The following is a 24619-nucleotide window of genomic DNA, read 5'->3' on the forward strand; positions in this document are numbered from 1 at the left end:
GATGTATAAAAGCCTGTGTAACTTCCTGCTCGGTGTGCAGGATTTGATTTTATTCTCCCTGTACCTTTTTGCAGCTGCAAATAAACTTTTCTGCTTCTCCACCCCGTTGTGATTATTGGGTGTAGCACACCGGGTAACGAACCAACTCAAGCTGTTGTTCAGCCTCTCGGCACTGGGTGCCGGCAACATTGTCAACTGCTGGAACTGGCCCACCTTGATTATCACTACGAAAGTTCCCCCCTCCCCCCTCGGCTCTCCTGCTGGTAATAGCTCACCTTACCTGATCACTCTTGTTACAGTCTGTATGGTAACACCCATTGTTTCATGTTCTGTATGTATATAAAATCTCCCCGCTGTATTTTCCACTGCATGCATCCGATGAAGTGAGCTGTAGCTTACAAAAGCTTATGCTCAAATAAATTTGTTAGTGTCTAAGGTGCCACAAGTCCTCCTTTTCTTATTACTGATTTTGTAATCTCAGTTGCTCTCTTTCACATCAGGAAGAACATCTGGCTTTTTTAAAAAATGCAATTTTTAGACAGACTATTCCTATATATAATCCCAATCTAACCTCACCAAGAATCACAGAACTTTAGAGATGGCAAGAGGCCTGTCTGATCTGTCTCCCTGCCATCGCAGGATTTTTCCTTTACACAGGCATCTCAAGGCAGATCCAGCAGCAGTTCTACTATATCAAACACTGCCCCCTTTAAGGGATGTAAGGGAAAAATCATGCACGTGGCTTCCAGAGCAGAGCACGAGCCTGATGATCTCACCGTGCTGGTGCACGTGAAACAGGAAACAGAAAGCCAGGCAAATGCTATTTGCTAACCACAGCAACAACACAAGGTGCAAAAAAACAACAACAACAAAATGGAGAAGGACAGATTCACTGGGCAGACGGACTCCAGGTTTAAGCTGTCACAGTAATAACAAAGGTAGGCTTTTAAAAAACATTAAAAGTTAAAATCTTTTCTGCACTAGCATTAGCACAGTGTTAGCAGCACCTTCCTAAGGAGGACTGCTTTTACTAGCTCAGTCCCTACTCCCCTGGCCCACGAAGACAGGGGTGGAACTGTTAGAAGACTGTACAAAGCTCTGCTGAGCAGCAGGCTCGCTGCTCTCGAAGCCGTGAGTCTTTTAAGAGAGGCTGGGAAGAGAGGTACATGGTCAGTGATACAGACCTGGCAAGTCTCAATCTTTTGGATTAATTTTAAGGCAGTTTTAAGAATCCCTTATTTTTGGATTAATTTTATCCGAAGAACACAATTAATTTGAAATCTAATCAGTTAAAAAAAAGGTCGTGCTATTTGAGTCCTTCTGTCAGCGTATGTGGTTTTACGCTCACATTTCTTATATTTAAAAACCGATATTTTCCCTCTCCTGTTGCTGTAGGAGAAATCCATACAACTCGGAAAACTGACTAAACGGGAAATCATGAAATTGACCATAAAACAAAGTGCGGTCAAATGCACTGTACAAACCAACTGAAAAAAAAAAGTCCTCTCTTTTTGATAGATTCGAAGATTTTAAGGACAGAAGTGACCATTAGATCATCTAGTGAGTCTGACCATCTGTACAACACAGACCACAGAATTTCACATAGTTGTGTACTGTCTCTCAGCTTCATAGATACATAGAATTTAGAGCCGGAAGGGGCCATATTGTCATGTAGTCTGACCTCCAGTATATGAGCCATTAACGCTCACCCAGCTACTTTTATCCTGAGCCCAATAACTTGTGTCTGTCTCAAGCTTAAGTTATGTTTGACTAAAGAATATCTTCCAAAAGGGCATCCAGTCTTGGTCTGAAGACATCAAGATATGGAGGATACACCACTTCCATTGGTAGTTAGTTCAGTGATTAATCACACACACTATTCAAAATTTGTGTCTAATTTCTCATTTGAATCTACCTGGCTTCAGCTTCCAGCCATGGGTTCTTGTTATGTCTTTCTCCGCTTGATTTAAAGAGCCCTTTTGTACCTGGTATTTTCTCCCCATGAAGGTATTTATACACAGTAATCAACTCACTTCTCAATCTTCTTTTTGATATTCTTAACGGGTTGGGATATTTAAGTCTCTAGCCCCCAAATTATTTTTGCAGCTCTTTTTGGAATCTTCTTCAATTTTGTTACCTTCTTTTTAAAATGTGAACACTGGACATGTACACAGTACGTGTCTTACTTATGCTGTATTCAGAAGTAAAATCACTTTCCTACTTCTGACTACTTCCTTGTCTATACCGAGGTAAAATTACCTCCCTATATCTCAGTAGTGGCCAGTGATGCCAGTTCCCATGATTTTGTCATGGGTCTCATGATAATTGTTTTCCTTAAAGCCCCAGCTTCTGGATTCAGGTGGATATGTGATGATTTCAGCCTTCATTCTTAAAGAAAAGGACGTTTCTAGTCCTCGTGGCTATGGAGAAAGCTTCAAAATGTGACCCCAGTACACTGCATCCTAAAGGCTCAAAAAGCGGGAGGCAAATAAAAACAACATTAAATGTATTATTTTTACATAATCTCATTATTTTAAAGCCAATCTCATGATTTTTGGTGAGCCTGGCTCATGATATTTGACGATTTGGGGTTGGCAATACTGGAACTCCCCTATGTATACATCCAAGGATTGCATTAGCTGTTTTTAACCACAGCTTCTCATTCATGTTCAGTGGCTTGTCCACTACTAGCCTACAATGATCCTTTTCAGAGTTACTGCTTTCCAGGACACAGTCCCCCATTCTGTAGGCATCACCGGCATTCCTTGTTCCTAGATACATAGCTTTGCATTTGACTGTATTAAAGCATATTTTATCCCAGGTTATCAAGTGATCCAGATGGCTCTGTATAATTGTCGTGTTGTCATCATTTAGTGCTCCACTAATTTTTGTGTCATCTGCAAATTTTATCAGCAGTGATTTTATATTTAATTCCAGCTCATCGAGCAAAGTGTTGAATAGCATTGGGCCTACTACCGATTCCTATGAAACCTCACTAGCAACATCCCATTCAATAATGATTCCCCATTGACAATTACTTTTTGAGAATTGTCAGTTAGCCAGTGCTTAATTCATTTAATGTGTGCTCTATGGATATTGTTTAGTGCTCTTTCTTAATCAGAATGTCATGCAGAACTATACAAATGCTATACAAAAGTATATTATACCTATATAGTTACCTTTATCATCCAGACATAATCTTCTTAAAAAATAAAATCAGTTAATTTGATAAGACCTATTTTCCATGAAAGCATGTTAACTGGTGCTGATTATATTCCTGTCCTTTAATTCTTTATCGGTTGTATACTGTATCAGCTTTCCCATTATTCTGCCTGGTGTTGATGTCAGACTAACTAGCCTATAGTTACCAGGTCATCCCACTTGTAATAATATTAGCTGTAACTTGCAATACGATGTGTATAACATATTTTAGGAATGTAGGTTTTAAGTTAACAATGTCCCTTTAATGATTAAACTTTTGGCCTGTGTTACACTGATAGTTTTAAAACTAAGAGATTTTAAATGTCTCACTCATTCAGATTGTTCCCACCGTTTGACAGCCCACTCAGTGCAGGATTTTAAGCAACATTTACATGGAAATCCACAGGAGATTCAATAATAGAGCTCTTTCTTGAATGGAAAATAAGGTGCGTTGTTCCTACACCTGGAAAAAAAATTAGAGGTAAGAAAGACTTTAGATTTCCATCAACTTCAAAGGCAGCAAGAATTTTCAGCAGAGGTGTGAGCTAAGTGATAGTAGCATAGTCATTGCTCTCCTTAGTGTCCTGATTTGATTTTGACCGGAGGTTAAAAAAGCTTAAGGCATGAATTAAGATGCACTCAGGGCCCAGTCTTGCACTCCAGTGGCACCCCTGGGCACAGTTAGTGTTCTGGGTGTAGCAGAAATGGATAATCATGCCCTATGTGTACATTTTGGGTCAATTAATGCCTGTTCTACGCCTGCCAGGGACTTCCTCTACATTGTTGAAATTCCATAGGGTACAGAAAGGCAGCTTTTTGGCCCCTTTTTGCTGGCAGAGCTGGTGTAAGGTGGTTGTGGGGCATCAATGAATTGGGGTCCTCCTCCCAATGAGTAGTTCATATCTGTCCCACTTGGGGGCAGTGTGAAATTGACTGGAGTCACGCCAGTGTTGCTGCTACCCCCACAGTGTTTTGATTGGCAGCAGTGTTGTTCATTGTACTCTGCTGCTGCTTGGTAAAGCTACGAGCCTCAGCACAAGTGCTGAAGCCCTCCCTTTGCAGACCGCACTACAGTGGTTTTCATTCAGCTCACATATGGCTATCTCCACAACCCTGTGGGTTGGAACCTGCTCTTGTTTTAGTGAAAGCTTAAAGTCCCCAGAAATTGATGGTTTAATGCCCCCCCACTTGCCAGGGAATACTTCTTACTCACCCCTGGAGAGTAGATTAGTTAAGTACTGCACTATAAATATCTTAACAAAATTCAAAGCAGCCATTGAACCTTTAATTAGCATTTCTATAGCCACTTTAAAGTTCATGCCACATATAACAACAACGTGGGCTCTCTGCCATGCCTGTGCATAATTGCATAGATTGAACATTCACTGAAAAGCAATAGGTGTGAACATCCTGCTGTTGTGTTTATCTGTGGGGAGTAGGGAGGCAGACGCTAAAAACTGTGTGTATTTAATCTTTAAATCTGTCAATTCAACCACTGACATTGTATGTCCTTGGAAGTGTTTGAGACACTTCCCCATATGCAGTTCCCTGATTTGATTACTTTAATGGCTCATTCCCTTGAACGCCACCACTCCCTTCATGGATTTTATTTTAAGTATCCAAAGACACTGTAGTAGAGCACAATTCAAAGTAATACCCTTCCCCAAACCTTTTCACGGTTTTGTAGCAAAGGTGCCATTTCATGTTCACTCTCTTGCCTTCCCTATGGGAATACCTGCTGCAGAATGTGAGATTAGTAGCCGAGCCTTAGACCAGGTCTATGCTAAGAGCACACTGCCAGTATAGCTACTCTAGCATACTATACTGGACGCAGCCCCCTCCGCTTGCCCCCTCCAAGTAAAATAAGCTATGGTGCCAAACCACAGTTTTATTGGTAGAACTGCGTCTACACTAGGGACTTTTGCTGGCACAGCTCTGTCGGTCAGAGATTATACCTTCACACCCCTGCCTGACATAGGTATGCCAGTACCAGTTGCCATCCAAGGCCTAAAGTTGAAATTAGAAATCAAGTCCATCTAAACGGCAAGCCCAGCAGTAACAGTATGTGGTGTAATTTATGTTCAGTGCATGTTTATGTTTCCTTAGGGCCACTGAAGTCAATAAGAGTTTTGCCATGGACTTTAGTGGAGCCATGGTTTGGCCCATTGGGTTGACTTTGTCTCCTCCTGCCATAACAGAACTAGAGTAATGAGCTGTCACATGAACTGTTGCTTTCCATCCAAAGAAACTCACCCCACTGTCCTCTAAGTTCTCCACCCCTGTGTAGGATTTGCCTTTTCTGGAACTACATTGTAGACCTGTGACATGGGGAAATATGAGCCTGACAAACTTGAGATCTTTCATCCACGTATAGCAACTCCCATCCAGCTGCCGCCTCTTGCAGCATTGATGGTTGTTAACCTTGAAATAGATATTTTATCATTAATACGTTGCTCTTGCTTTCAGGAATCGCCTCCATTGCTACAAAACGAGACCGCTTCTGAGTTGGTTTCAAACACGTCTCCTCACACACTTACAAGATCAACCTTCGCTGTGCAGCTGCTTTGAATTCAGATCAGGAAGGATTTTTACCAAAGGGGAGGCATGGTATTCTGCTACTTGAAGTGGTTTATAGGCTTTGTCAGTAGGGATGTCCTCACAAAAGCTTCAAGGAGCAGTAACAGAAGCACCTCTTTGGTATGGAGATGCTGCTATCACAGGACTCCAGGAAGCTTCCTGGATCCTGAGATGAGAGCATTTCTGGAGGAGAACACTGAAGTCAGTAGCAGTGGGCACCTCACACCAGAGATACGACTGCGACTTCTGACGCCTCGCTGCAGATTCTGGCAGGAAAGAGCTGACTTGTGGCCCTATGGCGACCCCTTCTGGGCAATCTACTGGCCAGGAGGCCAAGCCCTGTCCAGGTACAGTGCCCAGTGACCACTAGAGTAAATATGTACTATCACCCCATGCTGCATCGGATACCAGATTTGCTTGTGATAGTACTGCTCTCTAGTGGCTGCAGCCAAAGGGGTTTGTAAGCCCTAGTACAAGTACACCTAACACAGATTCTCCTTCAGCTCAAGTGATAGAAGCCTGTGGCTTTGGAATAGAAGGTCCCAAGTACTATCTCTGCTGATGACTATGAAGTCTGTGCAGCTGCTGTATGTAGAATAACTGTTGGCTGTTAAATCTGTTGACTTCCATGGAGTAGCATGTGTTTACACCAGGGCTGAATTTGGATGTGTGGGAAAGTTTTGCATTTTCCACAAAAATATTGCAAGGTATTTAATCACATCATTTAGTGTCACTTCAAGAGGGGAATACTTAGTTCACAATAACTCAGGGTTATTCCAGGAGGAGACAAAACATGCTCATGGAAGCATATCTGTGTCCACTGAAAAGGGTAGAATTCTGCTGGTGCAACCTTTGAGTGTAGACAAGGCCTAACCTATATCCAGACTGGTTCTAAAATCCTAAATAAGGGGGCGGGAATGTACACAGACAGGATTATTTTATATTTATCTGACCGTGTTGCACTCATTTACAAACTGTATGCCATATTTTATTTCTGACAATTTTGCAGTCAAAATGCAGATGCTGTCTCTGATTCCCAGGGGCTGTTAATGTTCTTATATCACCCAGAAGTATCTTCTCCTACCTAAGAAGTCATGAGTCATTACTGCAAACAGCCAACCTTCAGCCATCTCCCATTAAGTTGAAAGGGAAAGGTTTGATTTGGGGTTGGGTTGGGTTGGGTTTTTAATACTTTAAATTTTTATCATTTTATTTATTTTTGTCTGCAAGAAAGCAAAAATCAGAGGCTTTTTTAAGTTGGAAACAATATGAGTCTCACAGCTAAGTTATGAGAGGTGATTAGATGGACCTTCAACACAATTAAAGTGCTGCTAAAAACAGTAAGTCAATTAGGTACTGTAGTTAATCTCATCTCCATGGTTTGTTATCAAATGGTGCCTTTGCTACCTAACCATTTGGTTAGCAACATTAATTAATGCTCTGGCATTTCACCAGCAGATTTAACAACGATTTGCTGTTTTGCTGACCTGAGAACTTCAGTAATGAATTGCATAATCTGAAAAAGTGAAAAATGGACAGTGCGTAGCGGGGGAAATGCTGCTTCCGCAATTGTATGCTCTTTCAACAGTGTCTGTTTCCCACAACATCTGAGCTCTCTGATGACAAAGTTTCAGAGTACCCTTTTCAATATAACCTGAGATACCTTATTAACCTAGCCTTGCAGACAACTGTCTCCAGCACTAAGGCAATCTATTTCCACGCTGGGCTAGCATTTAGGCCCTAACTGTTTTCTGAACTTCTAAAGCGAACATCAATATTACAGGCAATCTGAGAAACACTGAGTTGGAATTAAGGTACTTAAAAATATTCTGGGCACAATCACCCTCTCTACTTGCATTACTTCAGATCCAAGCAGGGTTCTGCTGCATGCTCCTCCTTTTCTATGACCCCCCCTCCATATATAAGTTATGGGTTCATCTGAGAGAGAGCAAGGCTGCCATAGAGGAAAGGGTGTCAGCAGGGCTGGATTAAGGTTATGAGGGGCCTGACACTAATGGGAGGGAAGGGCCTAAGTATGAATTACATATTGCAAGAACAATTATGAAGTCATAAAACATTTATCGACAAACATATTTACATATTTATTTATTTATGTAAAATTAACAAGTTTGTTCTACTCTAACTACGCTCAATTCTTCAAACAACACCCCCCCCCCAGCTTTAGCAGTGGCAAAGTCATGAATGATGTCATTGTAATTCAAAGACCTGATGATTTCATTCTCAATGCTCAAGAGGGACAAAGCACTGAGATGCTCTTGAGTCATGGTGGATCGGAGGACATTTTTGACCCTGGTTAGAAGACAGAAGGAACATTTCTCCACTACAGTTAGTGATCATTAATGACAAATACAGCCGTAATGCAGTTTCAACATTTCAGAAACATTCTATCACATTGGTTTCAGTGATAACTCAGTACATCCAAATACAATTTGCTTTCATCATCTTTTCTCTCTAAATCTGAGAGTGATGCGAATTCAACAAATTGAAGAAATTCTTTAGTAAAATCGACAGGGAGATCGTCTGGGTCCTTCTGACACAGACGTCTGAAACCTTCACTGACTTCAGAACTTGAAATGTTAGGCAAAAAATTTGTCAGTACACTATAGTACAGTTTTGTCAATATTTTCGTAAGCCTTGATCCAATGTCCTAATGAACTCTTCAGTTTGTCAATGATTGTGATGAAGGTATTAGCTCTGAAGGCCTCCTTGTCACTGAATGAGTGGGAAGCTGCATCGTCGCATGTCTTCTGTCTTTTGCAGCGTTTGGCTGACTCTTACTCATGGTTAGCAGTCTTTGCAGCCCCCTGAATTTCATACACATCAAACCTATCCTGCATTCGTTGAAAAACAGTTCCAAGACTCCTCATTAGGTTTACCGCAGTGGAAAGGTCAATTTGAGCACTTTGCAAGCGTACACTGCACCTGCTGAATGGCTGAAGTATATCATTCCAGACCTCACACAAAATAGCAGTTTCCAAAGGGTGCATTGCATCACTCAGGATCTTCGCATCTTTTCTTGTTGCTGATTTTTGAGATTCATCTTCCTCGATGCTCTCTAGTGCTTCAAGGATGTTGGGGTATCCCAGAACAACTGCATTCTCAGCTTCAGTGTTAGCGCTCCACCGTGTCCCTGAGAGTGATTTGGGCACCCCTTTGGTAGTGAATCTCTAAGAATCATCCAACGACTGGTTGATGCAGAGAAAAAAGATTGTACAATTCTTGGACAAATCCAAAAAAAGAAACTGGTTCAACACAACAATCCACGGCAGATTGGCCAACAAGGCTGAGTGAGTGAGCAGCACATGGTATGTAATCAACCAAAGCACTGTGCTCTTTTATCTTTGCCTGCATCCCTGAATATTTGCCACTCATATTACTTGCATTGTCATAGCTTTGGCCACGACAAAGGCGGATGTCAATCCCATTTCTGGTAAGGAAATTGAGTAGGTGCGAGACAAGTTTCTCCCCTGTGTAGCTGGTGATGTTTATGAAGGTCATGAAACGCTCAACTGGTCCGCTGGGTAGCACATAACGCAAGATGACAGTCAGCTGATCTACGTGTGACACATTCGGTGTTGAGTCGACAGACACTGAAAAATATTCCACATCTTTGATCTCATCTATAATCACTGATAGTGTCTTTGCCAGCAATGGCCTTTTCCATAATTTGCATCTTCATTGATGTGCTGAGCTAAGAAAGGGTCGAACTTAGAGATTAGCTCTAGAATGCCAAGATAATTGCCATTGTGTTTCAATCCAACAGTCTCATCTGAGCCACGGAATGGCAGACCACGCTCAGCAAGAAAAACTATGGTTTTAACGACGCATCTGAGAACATTCTTCCAATAAGCACGAGCTTCCAAAAACTGATTTTCCATTTGTGTATCAATTCTGCCACTTACTTTCTTTCGGGCGTGGTAGCTGCTGGCGATGTATGCTGCTCACTCATTGCATGATTGATAATGTATGCAGTATTCTTCCAATCATTGAAGCCTTTGCAGAACATTCCCCACTTTTTGGTATGAGAAAACAGGCTGCAATAAAAACAGTACACTTTCTTCTTAGAAGGTGAATAGATGAGCCATTTGTTTGCCAATCTGTTTGTTAGACTTCACATATTCAAACATTGACTTGGTCAGATAACAATTCTGATTGGTGTACTCTTGCTTTGTCAATGACAAGTCAGCATCTAGATTCTGGCATTTCTGTGGGCCCTTCTCTGTCCAATATGCAATGAGATCTTGAGAAGTCACGTCCCACGTGCCTGGATCGTTGGAGAAGGATATTTTTGTCTTACTATCACTGGGAAAGTCTTGAGAGGAGCAGGGTGAGACTGCAGCTAGAGAAGTCACAGGAGGCTGCTCCTTTTCATCAGACGCAGGCGCAACAGGGTCACGTGGGCTGGTATTCGCCTGGACTTCCTCACCACCAGACTTAGCAGGAGGAAAAAACGTTAGGAGCAAAGGAGATCTTTTCAGTACTGCATCTTGTCTTTGCCGTCTGTCTTTGGCCTCCTTCAATTTCTACCATCCTCCTTTCTTCAACATGGCTTCTATTGTTCAATGTAGGCCTACTGTGTACAAAGTTCTATGTTGCTCGGCCCACAAAGACAAAATCACAACCACCGTAAATTGAATTCACAATCTTGATAGATTAATTTGTACAAAGCAATATCTAATGAGAAAAAATTTCTGATGGCCCCGTTACCGTCGCTCAGCTGTTACTTCAGTGTGGAATGGAGGGCCTAAAAATGAGAGCCTAAAGTAGGGCCTAAAAATAGGAGGGCCTAAGGCTATAGCCTTATTAGCCTATGGGTTAATCTGGCCTGGGGTGCCAGGAAATAGTGCTACTGGGCCATCACATAAATTCCATTGCTCTTTTTGTTGGTGCCTTCTAAGCTACAGAATATCCCTGTGGATCTCAGAACATCTGCACATTAGGAGGGTCGTGCTGCCTGCTCATTGTATGGAATAAGGGGAGGAGGGTTGGTTAAACCCCTTCCCCATGGCAGAATAGTGAAGAGTCTCACCTGTTGTATATTGTCATAGCCCCTATGAAGCTAGGACAACTTTCATCCCACCCCCACACATAGGGGAGAAAATGACGCGCTGTATTTATTAATAATAATAATAATAATACCTGGCTCTTATATAGTCTTCAGGCTTTTCCTCCTCAGATCCAGGTTAGAGGTCTTTGTTTGCTGACTCTTCACAGCACAATGGTTCTGGCTGTCATGGTGCCAAGCATAATCTCACATTCACTGTTAATTCGTCTTATTTTTCCAGTCACTCCGGTGTAGCGTTTCAGTGGAATATGAGCATGTGGCTCTTTAAAAACCAGAAAAGGAGCTCGTGTTGCAAGTTGTCAGATAAATCATGTGGCAAGACATGAGTTGCTTTGAAGTTATAGAATTTACATCTCTCAGAGGCTGAGTGCTGCATCAAACTATCCAGACATTGCTGTTAAAACATTCATATTTGTACTGATAGTTGTAACTTTAATGTCACTACTATCAGCTACAGTTGTTCCATTTCCTGCTTTGAGTGTCAAGTTTCATAGCCACCATCCAATTTTAACCCATTCATTCCATGTTTTAAACCGAGAGAATGATCTGATTGATTGAAATGAAGGATGTAGCTTGTTGCTGTTGTCGCATGCATGCACCCTCTGGTGGTTTTTTGTGTTAGCACAGACATGCTGGTTTGCAGGAGAGACTGCGTGCAAGGCTTACGTGGAATATCTTCTGAATTAATATATCCTGCATCATTACGTCTATGAAGTGGACTCTCACCCAGTTTTCATTTTATACTCAGGTATATCTTAGATAACCCGGATGCTGTCAGAATGGGATCAGTACTAGATCTCGGAAGTGGATGTGGAGCAACAGCAATCGCTGCTGTGATGAGCGGTGCATCCCAGGTCCTTGCGAATGACATCGACCCCAGTAAGATACCTCTTTCCAAGCCCTGCAAAAGGACATTTTTCAAGCACATTTGAGGAGTAGCATTTCTTTCAGTTGTTCAGAGAAATTCCTGGTTTCAAGTAAAATTAGAAGGAAGCAAAAACGTTACGCGGGTCCTGCCCAGTGCTTCAGTTTACAGCGCTATCGGCAGAGCCTTTCCTGGGGGATGGTGCATCGGGGTGACCGCTCCGGGCGCCACGCTTTCGGGGCCCCTGCGGGCTGGTGCAATTGGCCGGTGCCGCACGGGCGGCAGGTGAACCGCTGGCTGGGGGAGGCTACCCTCAGCCCTGCCCCTTCCACCCGAGGGAGAGCGCGCCGGGAGGGTTAGAGTGCATGGCAGTGCGACTGCAGCCTCCCCAGTCCCAGAGCGCCGGGACGGAGAGCGTGTGGCACCGCCGGAGCCTCCTCCCCTCCCCCAGGAAGGCGGGCGCCATGGCCCCAGCCCGCTGGAGCCCAGGAGTGCTACCAAAGCAGTACCCTGGCAGGGCGGAGTGTAGGCTGGGCCACGCCTGGCTGTTTGGGGAGGCACTGCCTCCCTCAGCCTCCCTTACCTGCCCTCGGCACGGTCGGTCCCGGAAGTGACGTCACTTCCGCCCTGGGCCCCGCACCCCCTTAGGGAAGGCCCTGACTATCAGTCTAGCATCTTTGGCAAACATTAAGGACTAGATTCTGCCATCCTTACTCATGTGACTGAGGCCATGTCTACACTACAGAGCTTACAGCGGCACAGCTGTACCGGTGCAGCTGCGCCCCTGTACGGTCTCTCATATAGAGCTCTGTGCTGAGAGCTCTCCCATCAGCAGCCTGAAATCACCTCCAGTGAGCAGCGATAGCTTCTCCCGCCAACATAGCGCTGGGCACACTACCACTCATGCCGGCATAATTTATGTCGTTCAGGGGGGTGGAATAGTCACACCCCTGAGCAACAAGTTTTGCCGACATAAGTGGTAGTGTGGACATGGCCCAAGTAGTACCTCACTCTGTGCTCATGCCCATTGAAATGAATGGGAGAGCACATTTTCTAACGTACTGTCCCTAGCAAGAAGACCCTCCAGGGGAAGTGGGTAGTTTAGTCTCTATGCCGAATCAGGCCTTGACCTCTCTGCCAAGCCTGCCAATTTAAGTGTTGCTTTTTGTGTTGTGGGCACCAAGTCACTAGGAACTGGACTGCAGTGGAAGCCTGTCTCGCAATAGATCATAGGATTAGCAGGAGAACTGGGTTCTGTTTCCAGCACTTGCATTGAGTTGCTCATTGACCTTGGGCAAGTCACTTAACTACTCTGTGTCTAGTTTCCCTGGATGTAAAAATGGGGATAATATTTATCAGACTGGTGCCATGAGGCTTAATGTTTGTAAAGCTCTTGGAGTTCTCTGGCCAAAAAGGAAGTATGAGTGCACGGTAATTTTACACACACCTCTATTATTTTTTCACAATTGCCCTTGCTACCATCTGTCATGGGATAACAAGTATAAGTCATTAACAGCCTGGATCATGTCAAAATTGGTGATGCCTTTAATGTCTTCTGCGGCATTACAACTTGATGCAAAACTAGACCTGTGAATTTGCTCAAAGCCTCTTGTAACAATAAAAAAGTGAGACTTAGTATGTTATTTCAGATTTTTCACAGTCACCTTCAAACCTGACAGATACTTGGATGGTGATTTCTTTTATAAGAGATGTCAAAAATCCTCCCTGCCTGCCTCGCATACCTTGGCAAGTCTCTGCTTCTGTTTTCTGGCGATCTTGCCTAAATGTCTGCGTTCCCCTGGTAACTTGTGTATGCAGCTTTTTAACCACAGCAGTGCTGTATCTGACCTCAGCCTTGTGTAACACTCAGCATACACCATTGGTTAGCGGCTAAATGACTTCACCTAGAAGGTCAGTCAACAGGTGAACTTGCATTTATGAACCTTTCTTTGCTGATACCTTTTGGTAAAGAAATAGTTCTGTTCTCTCCAAATTCTACTGAAAACAGTCTATTCAGTTTTTATCTCTATATTATCTTAATCAAATATTTTTTGTATCTGTTTTGAAACAGCTTATCACCTCTAGGATGGGATAAGTCTCGTCCTTAACAATTTGTTCTTTTCATACTTAGGTCAAAGAAAGCCAGACTCAATTTCTAAAGTATGTGCAAATAATCCAAGTTAATATTTGAAAGATGACTACTGATTATGACTACCAAAGCGTTCCCCACACTCTTCAGTCTGCTAGATTACACTGCTGTGGACTTGTAACAAAAAAAAAGTTTAATCATCAAGAAATTAAAGTTAAAGCAAGATTACACACGCATGCTCCCCTCCCTGCCAACACACACAACTTCTAGAGGAATTTAAAAATTAACACATTTTACATAGAAAATGTAGAACTACATATTTATACTTTAAGGCTTGATTTATTTTCAAAGTGATTGATTTTGAGTGTCTCAGTTTTGGGGTGCCCAATTCGAGACACCTTAAAGGACTGATCTGAGTACCCATCTTCTGAAATTGGGTCCAGTCACCTTTGAGCATTTAGCTCCTGATTCCTAACTTTTATGCGCTTTATTCAGCACCTAAGTGAGTGACCTGATTTTCTAAGGGGTTGCACACCCAAAATTTTGACAACTGGCCTGTGTTTTTAGTTGCCTTACTTAGGGAAAGAGACTAATGAGATTTATTTTATGGATTTTATTTTTGAATAAACCACACTGATACTGTCTCTATCCCTGGGGTAAACTCTGACTTCTGGGAAGTTACACCAAGAATGATCTGTCCCATGTTTACATGTTTTAATAATTATTTTCTGATTATGTGGCTAACAGCAATTTACATGTCTTATTTTTACTTGTTTTCCCCTTGGCACCCTTTATATTTGATTTATTCTTATTAATTTACTTAACATTCTTGGTTGACTGGGGAGAAGGTATTGTCTCGTGGCAAAGGCACTGAACTGGGACTTGCACAAGTGAGTTCAAGTCGTGGCTCTGCCACAGTGTCCTGTGTGACCTTGGGCAAGTCACTTCATCTGCGCTGTGCCTCAGTTCCAATCTGTAAAATGGGGATAATACCTAACAGGGATGGTATGAGAATCAAATTCACCAGTGGTTGGGAGGTACTAAATTACTACCTTAATGAAGGCTATATAGATACCTAGTAGAATAACACTGATATTTAAGAGATTATCCAAACAAAGAATTTGTGAAAATATTAGAAGAGTTTACCACTACAGATGGCTTTTAAGTATAGAATTCTAAATCACTTCTCATGTACTTTGTGCTTGTTCTCAGTTGCAGGAATGGCCATGGTATTAAATTGTGAGCTGAACAATGTGAACCCCTTTCCTATTCTAACTAAGAACATCATTGATACAGAGCTGGACCACTGGGACCTCATTGTTTTGGGGGATATGTTTTATGATGAACAACTTGCAAACAGTCTTCATCGCTGGTTGAGGAAATGCATCAGTATCCATGGAACTAAAGTGCTAATTGGTGACCCTGGGAGGCCTCAGTTTTTAGGCCACCGCATTCACAGTCAATTGCACCAAGTGGTAGAATATTCACTTCCTGAATCCACTAGGCAAGAAAACAATGGATTAACCTCAAGCATTGTCTGGAGTTACCAGCCCTGACCTCTCGGTTTCTTCAAAAACTGGATTTAAAAGAAGTATGGCCTTTAAAAAAAGAAATCTGTTCTGTGTTTATAAAGTACGAAAATGGAACATTTGGGCAGATCCTCCCCTGGTGCAAACTGCTGTAGCGCCACTGAAGGGCACACAGTTATACCAATTCACTCCAGCTGCGAATTTGGCCCATCGTTTGAGAGAAGCCTTACAGGCAAATTCCACTCTTAGACATGCAGATGCCCCCCGCCCTGCCCCATTGAAGCCAATGGAAGCTAAGTGTGCGTGTTCAAAGGCTGAACAGGATGTAACCAAAGAAAATAAAGGTAAATGGGGAGAGGATAATAGAAATTCAGTGTAGCGGCATGCAGCTTAGTGGGCTACCACAGAATGTTCCTGCTCACTGCTGCACCAGTTGATAAGAATATAGTTTTCAATGTCTAGTGAAGATAAGTTTCAGAGTAGCAGCCGTGTTAGTCCGTTTTCGCAAAAAGAAAAGGAGGACTTGTGGCAATTTGTTAGTGAAGATAAGTGTGTTGAACTATCTGGCTGCTTCACAAATTTCTTTTGCTAATTATGAGGCTATTTTGTCCCAAGAAGTCACAGTTTTATCCAGCAGCACGTGCCTGCAGTTCCTCTGGGGGATTTAAATCTCCTTCCTGTGTGTAATCCAGTTATACATACCCTGGTGGATATAGCATTCTTGTGAGCTTTCTGTTCTCTGCAACTAGGATGTATTCACGAGAATAAAAATAGCGTAGTCCTGTTGATGTACGTGTTAATAGCTCTGCAGACGTCCAAACAGTGTAGCACTAGCCCTTTTAAGACCAGTGCATCTGTACTGCATCAACTGGCCCATATTAGGCTTTAAAAGAAGGCACTTGGGCCTGAGAAAGAGAGACACCAGGTGAGTCAGAGCTAAAAGCTGCAGGAAGCAGCAAGACTGTCAGAGTCCCCTGGCAGGAGAGACAGTGAAAGCCTGAGCAGTGAAGGGGAAAAGTCCCCTGGGGATTGTAGCTCAGGGTGAATTGAGGAATTGGGCTTGCTTGTTTTTTGTTTTAAGTTTGGTCAATAAAACTGCCCCAAAAGAGCCTGTGGGCATGGCAGTGGATCCTAAACAAGCTGGAGAGAAGACGGGCCTCGTTACACACGTCTTCTGGATTGTGCTTAGGGTGAAAGTAGAAAAAATGGGAACACCATGTCTTGGGAGCGTTGGTAAATTGTGTTCCTCTTTTAAATGAGCTCTCCCATTGACCTGTGGTAAAGTGGCTTTAGGCATGACATCACTACTACTTCCTTGCATTAATCCCATCAAATGGGGTCTGCTTTATGAGTCCTCTCCCTCTGAAGTGCTCTGTTCAGTACCATGTCCTGTATCATACTACATGCTATCCAGTCTTCCTTTATGACAGCCACCACTGCTTCTTGGGGCGGCCTCAGTCTTTGTCTTTCAGTCTTGATCTCTTGGACTCTCTCACCTATGTCATTGTCACAGCTGCACTTTGCGAGACCAAACCTACTGTGCCTGCACCCCCACCCCGACCTCATTTTCTCATGTATGGATATTCCTTTGAGCCTGCATACACATTCCTCACATGGTCTTTCTTGCTCCTCCCCACTCATCCTTCTCAGCATTCGCATTTCTTCTTTGTTGCCCAACACTCGTTGCCAGGACAAGCCACCATTTTATAAGCTGTGACTTTTAATCTTGCTGGGTCTTGGCACGACACTTCTTTCCTAGGAACTTTTTTCCCAGCCTGCCTCTCTAGATTGGGCCTTTGAAGTCTGCAGCTACTTGATTTTGCCAAATTTAAAGTGATAATTCTGCACCTGGTAAGAACTTCTGTGTTCCCTCTCTTATGAGTGAAGAGCTGGCAAATTCTTATGTCAGAAGAATCACTTTGTCAGCATACAAGTGCTGCCTTGCATAGATCCTGCAGAGGCAGGAACTTCTGGCCAGAGATGAAGGGGCTGGTTCCAGGACCATGTCTGGCCCCTGTTGCCTGATTTTTAGAGATTAGTAGATTGTTATAGGCTCTCCAATTGATCTGACCAGAAGATAGGAAGGTTTTGTTCTAGAATCAGGCTACACTGCGTTCTATATCTTGTAAGGACCCTTTGGGGGCCTTAAACCTTGGGGTGCATGGCAAGAACACTCACACTGAGGACAAATCAGCCTTAGAAACTTTTATTAAAATAAGTGAAAAGGTTATCAAAGTTCCAAGCCACAGAACCAAAAGGAAATAGTACATTTCTGGGAGTACCTTGCAGAAGTTCCTAGATTAGCATACTCACACCCTTCCTTGGGGACCTGGTGGTAAGAGACGAAGGACCAGCCTCATCCCTGGAATGCCAACTGAGTCTGATGTTCCAGGTTCCTGAATGCTCAAGATTGATGGTGAATAATAGAGCAGAAGGGTCATAGAATCATAGAATATCAGGGTTGGAAGGGACCTCAGGAGGTCATCTAGTCCAACCCCCTGCTCAAAGCAGGACCAATCCCCAATTAAATCATCCCAGCCAGGGCTTTGTCAAGCCTGACCTTAAAAACTTCTAAGGAAGGAGATTCCACCACCTCCCTAGGCAACGCATTCCAGTGTTTCACCACCCTCCTAGTGAAAAAGTTTTTCCTAATATCCAACCTAAACCTCCCCCACTGCAACTTGAGACCCTTACTCCTTGTCCTGTCATCTTCTACCACTGAGAATAGTCTAGAACCATCCTCTTTGGAACCACCTCTCAGGTAGTTGAAAGCAGCTATCAAATCCTCCCCCGTTCTTCTCTTCTGCAGACTAAACAATCCCAGTTCCCTCAGCCTCTCCTCATAAGTCATATGTTCCAGACCCCTAATCATTTTTGTTGCCCTTCGCTGGACTCTCTCCAATTTCTCCACATCCTTCTTGTAGTGTGGGGCCCAAAACTGGACACAGTACTCCAGATGAGGACTCACCAATGTCGAATAGAGGGGAACGATCACTTCCCTCGATCTGCTGGCTATGTCCCTACTTATACATTCCAAAATGCCATTGGCCTTCTTGACAACAAGGGCACAGTGTTGACTCATATCCAGCTTCTCGTCCACTGTCACCCCTAGGTCCTTTTCCGCAGAACTGTTGCCTAGCCATTCGGTCCCTAGTCTGTAACGGTGCATTGGATTCTTCCGTCCTAAGTGCAGGACTTTGCACTTATCCTTGTTGAACCTCATCAGATTTCTTTTGGCCCAATCCTCCAATTTGTCTAGGTCCCTCTGTATCCTATCCTTACCTGCCACTGTATCTACCACTCCTCCTAGTTTAGTATCATCCGCAAATTTGCTGAGAGTGCAATCCACACCATCCTCCAGATCATTTATGAAGATATTGAACAAAACCGGCCCCAGGACCGACTCTTGGGGCACTTCCAACTAGACATGGAGCCATTGATCACTACCCGTTGAGCCCGACAATCTAGCCAACTTTCTACCCACCTTATAGAGCATTCGTCCAGCCCATACTTCTTTAATTTGCTGGCAAGAATACTGTGGGAGACTGTGTCAAAAGCTTTGCTAAAGTCAAGAAACAATACATCCACTGCTTTCCCTTCATCCACAGAACCAGTAATCTCATCATAGAAGGTGATTAGATTAGTCAGGTATGACCTTCCCTTGGTGAATCCATGCTGACTGTTCCTGATCACTTTCCTCTCGTGTAAGTGCTTCAGGATTGATTCCTTGAGGACCTGCTCCATGATTTTTCCGGGGACTGAGGTGAGGCTGACTGGCCTGTAGTTCCCAGGATCCTCCTTCTTCCCTTTTTTAAAGATTGGCACTACATTAGCCTTTTTCCAGTCGTCCGGGACTTCCCCCGATCACCACAAGTTTTCAAAGATAATGGCCAATGGCTCTGCAATCACAGGTCAAAAGTGCTCATTCTCAAAACCTGTTACATCTTGCCTGAACTGATTTCTGTTTGTTACTTCTGTGTTTCTGCAGTGTACTCTGTTGAAGGGTTCATGTTTAGTTAATCCACCTGGAAACAGTCAGGGCACACCCTGACTGTTTTGTAGAAGCAATGCACACATTGCTCTATCCAAGGACAAGGACTAGATATGAACCATGAGAAGTTGATTAAAAGACAGTGACCGTGGGAAGCTTTTTTAGCCTGGGCTCAAGGCCTGAGAACCAGGATTGTAGTAGATAAAAGTTGGTAAACAAGTATATTAATCAACGTCATACATTCCTTTGTGTGTCTTTTTGCGGTAGAAGTACGTAATGCATAGGGGGGAGAAATATAATAAAAGGGGAAGGTGGAAAGCTGGGGGGCAGCAGCCCATTTCAGCTGACCAGCCTGCTTGCTTGCATAAAGCTGTGTTCTGTCTCATCATTGAACCGCCACACTCTGTGGTCACTGTTAAGCCTCGACTTTCTTAGGTAAACACATCTAGTTCCCCAAAATCTCAAAGGGTGACTGTTAGGCCAGTTATATATGCCAAAGGTCACAAGCCTACTTAACCATACTTATGTTAACTTCCTTAAGATAATCATGCAGGATACAGGCCTGCAAGTTCCTTGCATTACAGACAAACAGACTAATTCAATACAAAAATACAAGCCAAATAAAATAAAATAATCAAGCTAGTAAATGAAGGCAAAATATAATAAAGCAAGCCAGCAAATTAACCCTATAAAGCAAGTCAGCGGCTTAAACCTATAGGCTACACCCCTTCCTGACAGCTCTAGGGGTTTGTCTACTCTACCGCTTAAGTAGATGTAACTTAAGTTGCTCAGGGGTGTAAAAAGCGAGTGCCCCTGAGTGACACCCGTTATACCAACGTAAAGTGGTGTCCACACTGTGCCATAGCCATGGAAGACACCCTCTCGCCGACATAGCTTCTGCCTCTCCTTGAGGTGGAATAATTATGCCCACAGGAGTGTGTTCTCCCATCAGCATAGCATGTCTTCACCAGATGCGCTACAGTGGCTGGTATAGCACACTAGTGTAGACTAGCCCCTAAGCGTCTCCAAGGACGGGACCCGATCAGTGAGTAAGAGTCAGTGGACATACTCGCTCGAAGGGGAATCTGATATTTTCAAAGAAAGCCTAGCACTATTGAGCAACCGTACGATAATAAAACTATTGTGCAAATACAGTGGAGGAACAATGATCGGAGCAGGAAATGGACCTTCTGTTTCAAGCTCCCACACAGTGATTACTGCAAGTTTAAAAAAAGCGGTGAAAATATTTGTCATTTTGATAACCATGCTGTCTGCGGTGGGAGCATCTGCCAACCTGACACACTGTTCTGGGAGGTGTGCTGCCTGCCAGGACCCTGTGTCTGAGATATTATGGAAAGGTTGCTGTGGCTCACCCATTGCTACCCGCTGCTGCTCATCCACCTGGGTACTAATAATACTGCCAGGTCTGTCCCTGAGCAGATCAGCAGTGACTACAGGCCTTTGGGAGCTAGACAGAAGGGATCAAGGGTGTAGGTTGTATTCTTGTCCGTCCTCCCAGATGAGGGTAAGGGCCCAGGCAAGGGCACACACATCCTGAAGATGAATGCATGGCTCTGTAGATAGTGTCAAAAGGAGGGCTATGGCTTCCTCAACCATGCAATGCTGTTCTGGGAAGAAACAGGGGGCCACCTGACCAAGAAAGGGAAGAGCATCTTTGTGCACTGACTCACCAACCAAGTGAGAGCTTTAAACTAGGTTCAAAGCCCACAAGTAAATATAAAAAAGTGATGTTAATGGAGGTTAGTTGTTGGTGGGACATGGAAAATTACAATAGGGCCATAGGAGCAAGAAGAAGGAAATCAGTGGGGGAAGCTGCTCAACATCTCAGATGTCCACACACCAATGCAAGGAGTATGGAGAATAAATGGGAAGAACTGGAAGTATTAGTGTACATAAGCTAAATTATGACTTAATTGGCATCACAGAGACTCAGTGGGATAAATCTCATGACTGGAATATTGGTATAGCGGGGTAGAGCTTGTTCAATAAGGACAGGCGGAGTAAAAAAGGGAGCAGGTGTAGCATTATACATCAAGAACGTATACACTTGTTCTGAGGTCCAGAAGAAGGTGAGGGGCAGACCCGTTGAGAGGTTCTGGTTAAAAATAAAAGAGGTAAAAATAGAGGTTAAAAAATAGATGTCATGGTAGGGTTGTCAATAGACTACCAAATCAGGAAGAGGAGGTGGATGAGGCAGATCTAGAACAAACAAGAGAAATATCCAAAACTCAAGACCTGGTGGTAATGGGCGATTTTAACTTCTGGGGTTATAGAGGATCACAAATTGAATGAGAGTCAACAATCTGATGCAGCTGCCAAAAAGGCTGGTATAATTCTGGGGTGTATCAACAGGAGTGTTATATGTAAGACGCTGTAGGTAATTGGCCTGCTCTACTCAGCACTGGTGAGATCTCAGCTGGAGCAATTCTGTCCAATTCTGGGCGCCGCACGTCACGAAAGATCTGGACAAATTGGAGAGAGTCCAGAGCAGAGTAACAAAAATGATAGAAGGTTTATGACAAATGGATGAAAAAACTGGCCACGCTTAGTCTTGAGAAAAGAAGACTGAGGGGGCGACGTGATAGCATTCTCCAAATATGTTAAGGGCTGCTATAAAGAGGACAATAATCAATTGTTCTCTACATCCACTGAAGGCAAGACAAGATATAATGGGCTTAATCTGCAGCCAGGCAGATTTAGGTTAGATGTTAGGAAAAACTTTCTAACGATAAGGGTAGTTAAGCTCTGGAACGTGCTTCCAAGAGGAGTTGTGGAATTCCCATCACTGGAGGTTTTTATAAACAGGTTGGACCGTATGGGGAGATGTCAGCAAACCAGTAAAGTGCCCGAAACCACTGTGGCTTATTGCTAAAAGCAGCCAAGTCAGCAGGCTGCAAATTGGCCATTCAGCAGTCTCAGCCCGACCAAGCCAGGAGGGGAGGGAGTTTTGGGTGCCACAGAAAGGGCAGCTTGACCCTGCGTCCTTCCTGATAAGAATTGTGTTAAAGTTGCTGATACATGCATTTTAGAAAAGCAGGATGTGCCCCATGTCTATTAGGGCTTCAAGGCTGCAAACTCTGGAAAAACCCACACCTGGTTAATCAATAATCAGAAGGAAACCTCTTGCTGACCACTGAAACTGCTTACTTAAGTTTCTTTTAAGGGACATGTCGTTCTATTACTAATGAAATAAGGCGAAAAGTTTGAGGTAGTTGGACTCTTTTGGACTCTCCCTCTGGATACATCTTGCGGTCCCCACCAGCAGACGGAAGATTTGGCCAACAGAAGCCTGCCGCTGTGTCACTCGAGAGCCACCCTCAAGGGTTGGGGATGTTTTACTAATCTGTTGCGCACGTGTGTAAGTGCTTGAGACTAAGTAAAGTTTAGCTTTAAGTGAAAGCACTCTTTTGTTGTCCTGTTTGTGCCAGCCATCTATCGATCGGACGGCCATGTCTCCCTTGATTTATTTCCTGACACCACCTCACACAGAGTAAAAGTTACCAAGAGCTTTGGGTTGAAAGAACCCTGGGTAACAGGACAAACCCCTGTCAGGGATGGTGTTTATTTGGTCCTGCTACAGCACAAGGGCTGGACTTGATGAACTTGATGAACTCTGAAGGTCCGTCCCTTGCAGCCCTACATTTCTATGATTCTGAACTGCTTTCAACTGCTTGGAAGTATACAAAAATGTCAATACACTTAAGCAACCTTTGAAAAAATACTTATCCAGCCCATCTAATTTAAAGGATTTAGTTTTCAATACAACACAATTTTTTTTTGCAGTGCTCCTCTCCAAAGTGCATAACCCAACACAACTTATCATAAGTAACAACAACTAGGGACAAAATAGAATATGAAGAATTAAACTAAATCTTCATATAAGTGCAGACAGTAGGCTAGGTTTCCATCCCCTCCCCCCCGCCCCAAAACACCAACATTTGTATACACAAGTATTTTATAGTGTAATCGCTGATCTCTGTTCCTGTGCAATGTATTAGTTACACAGGTTATGGAAGACCATGTTCAGTTCAATAACTCGCTTATATGTAACTGAGGGAACAATTTTTAAAGTTTGTCGCCTAAATCCCTATTTATTCACCAAAATCAGCACTAAGGCCTTGTGTACAGTGGGGAGTTGCTCTGATTACAGCCATTGGCATAGCTGCACAGGTGCCAACCCCCCTACTAGTGTAAGCAGGTAAAGTCGCTATTTGCACTCGGGCAGCTATACCCTTGGCTGGACCAAGATGGCTATAATTGGGGCAAATCTCCACTCTAGTTAAGTGCTTCGACGTCTGAATCTACATTTAGGGCCCTATAGGCACATGAATTTAAGTATCCAACCTTGAAAATGAGTTTCTTCCTATTTTGGGGCCTACTGATAGTTTATTGCCCTGCCACATGGGATTCCTGGCATTGATCTGGGCACCATACTCCCTGATGGGGAGGGATGTGCACTAGAATTGCCTTGCAATACATCCTGTGTGACTGCTGCAACCGATTAGGTTGCAGCATTTTAGAGCAGTGAACCGCAGCCACTGGGAGCTGCGGGTGGCCGTGCCTGCAGATGGTCAATGTAAACAAACTGTCTTGCGGCCCGCCAGCGGACTAACCTGACGGGCTGCATGCGGCCCATGGGCCGCAGGTTGCCCACCACTGATTTAGAGGCTCAGCAGGCATGAGAACCAGTAAGGCACAAGGATTGGTCCATCTCTGCTTGCATAAAGTAGTGCTCCCTAGAAGAATGAGCAGCTGCAGTAAGGAGCACTAACCGCTGTGAGGCTGCTATTCTTCCAGCTACTGAGCCAGGGAAGAAAGCTGTTATACAGAACCCCAGGATGGCAGTGAAAAGCCACCAAAGATGGGAGCTCCTCAAAGCTTCAAACAGAGGAGGAGCAATCTGCAAAGGGGGTGAAAACATTCCTTTCCAGTGGGACAGAAATGCTGCGAATCTCACAATAGGTTTGTTTGAAATTATTCACCATTCTTTGTTCTCATAGTGGGGCATGGAGTCATGTTAAAGGAAGATGCAGCTTATACTTGCTTTTAAATTTTGCATGCAGATCTGTTATGGTCTTCTATCATCTACCTCTAGTGTTTGACTTGGCGATATCTTGTCAACTTGTACTGTGTACAAATGCCTGCACGCCGAGATGAGCAAAGTCTCTTTCGAGGACACCCCCCTGTCCTGAGGATACTACTTTGACAGGGCAACACATTTTATTCAAACACACGTACGACCGGAGCCCGATCCTGACCT

The 24619-nt window shown here is 43.7% G+C and overlaps 1 protein-coding gene across 2 annotated transcripts in view; it reads left to right on the plus strand.

The window, feature by feature from the left end:
- The first annotated feature begins 795 nt into the window (after positions 1-795).
- The window catches only part of ETFBKMT (electron transfer flavoprotein subunit beta lysine methyltransferase), a 28882-nt gene continuing 5058 nt past the window's right edge, over positions 796-24619 (plus strand). Inside the window, exons 1-5 of one of the 2 annotated variants that reach the window (XR_014709851.1) lie at positions 796-938; positions 3540-3682; positions 5668-6125; positions 11613-11743; positions 15031-15691. Coding sequence is in view for 1 of the 2 variants with exons in the window: in XM_084616669.1 (XP_084472795.1) it covers positions 5806-6125; positions 11613-11743; positions 15031-15374 (795 nt within the window). In the remaining variant the exon portion in view is untranslated. Of the gene's footprint in view, positions 939-3539; positions 3683-5667; positions 6126-11612; positions 11744-15030; positions 22759-24619 lie in introns of those variants that run through there. The other variant, XM_084616669.1, reaches the window with a different exon arrangement.

Source organism: Lepidochelys olivacea (assembly GCF_965140295.1).
Source record: "Lepidochelys olivacea isolate rLepOli2 genome assembly, chromosome: 1".
Classification (NCBI taxonomy): domain Eukaryota; kingdom Metazoa; phylum Chordata; order Testudines; family Cheloniidae; genus Lepidochelys; species Lepidochelys olivacea.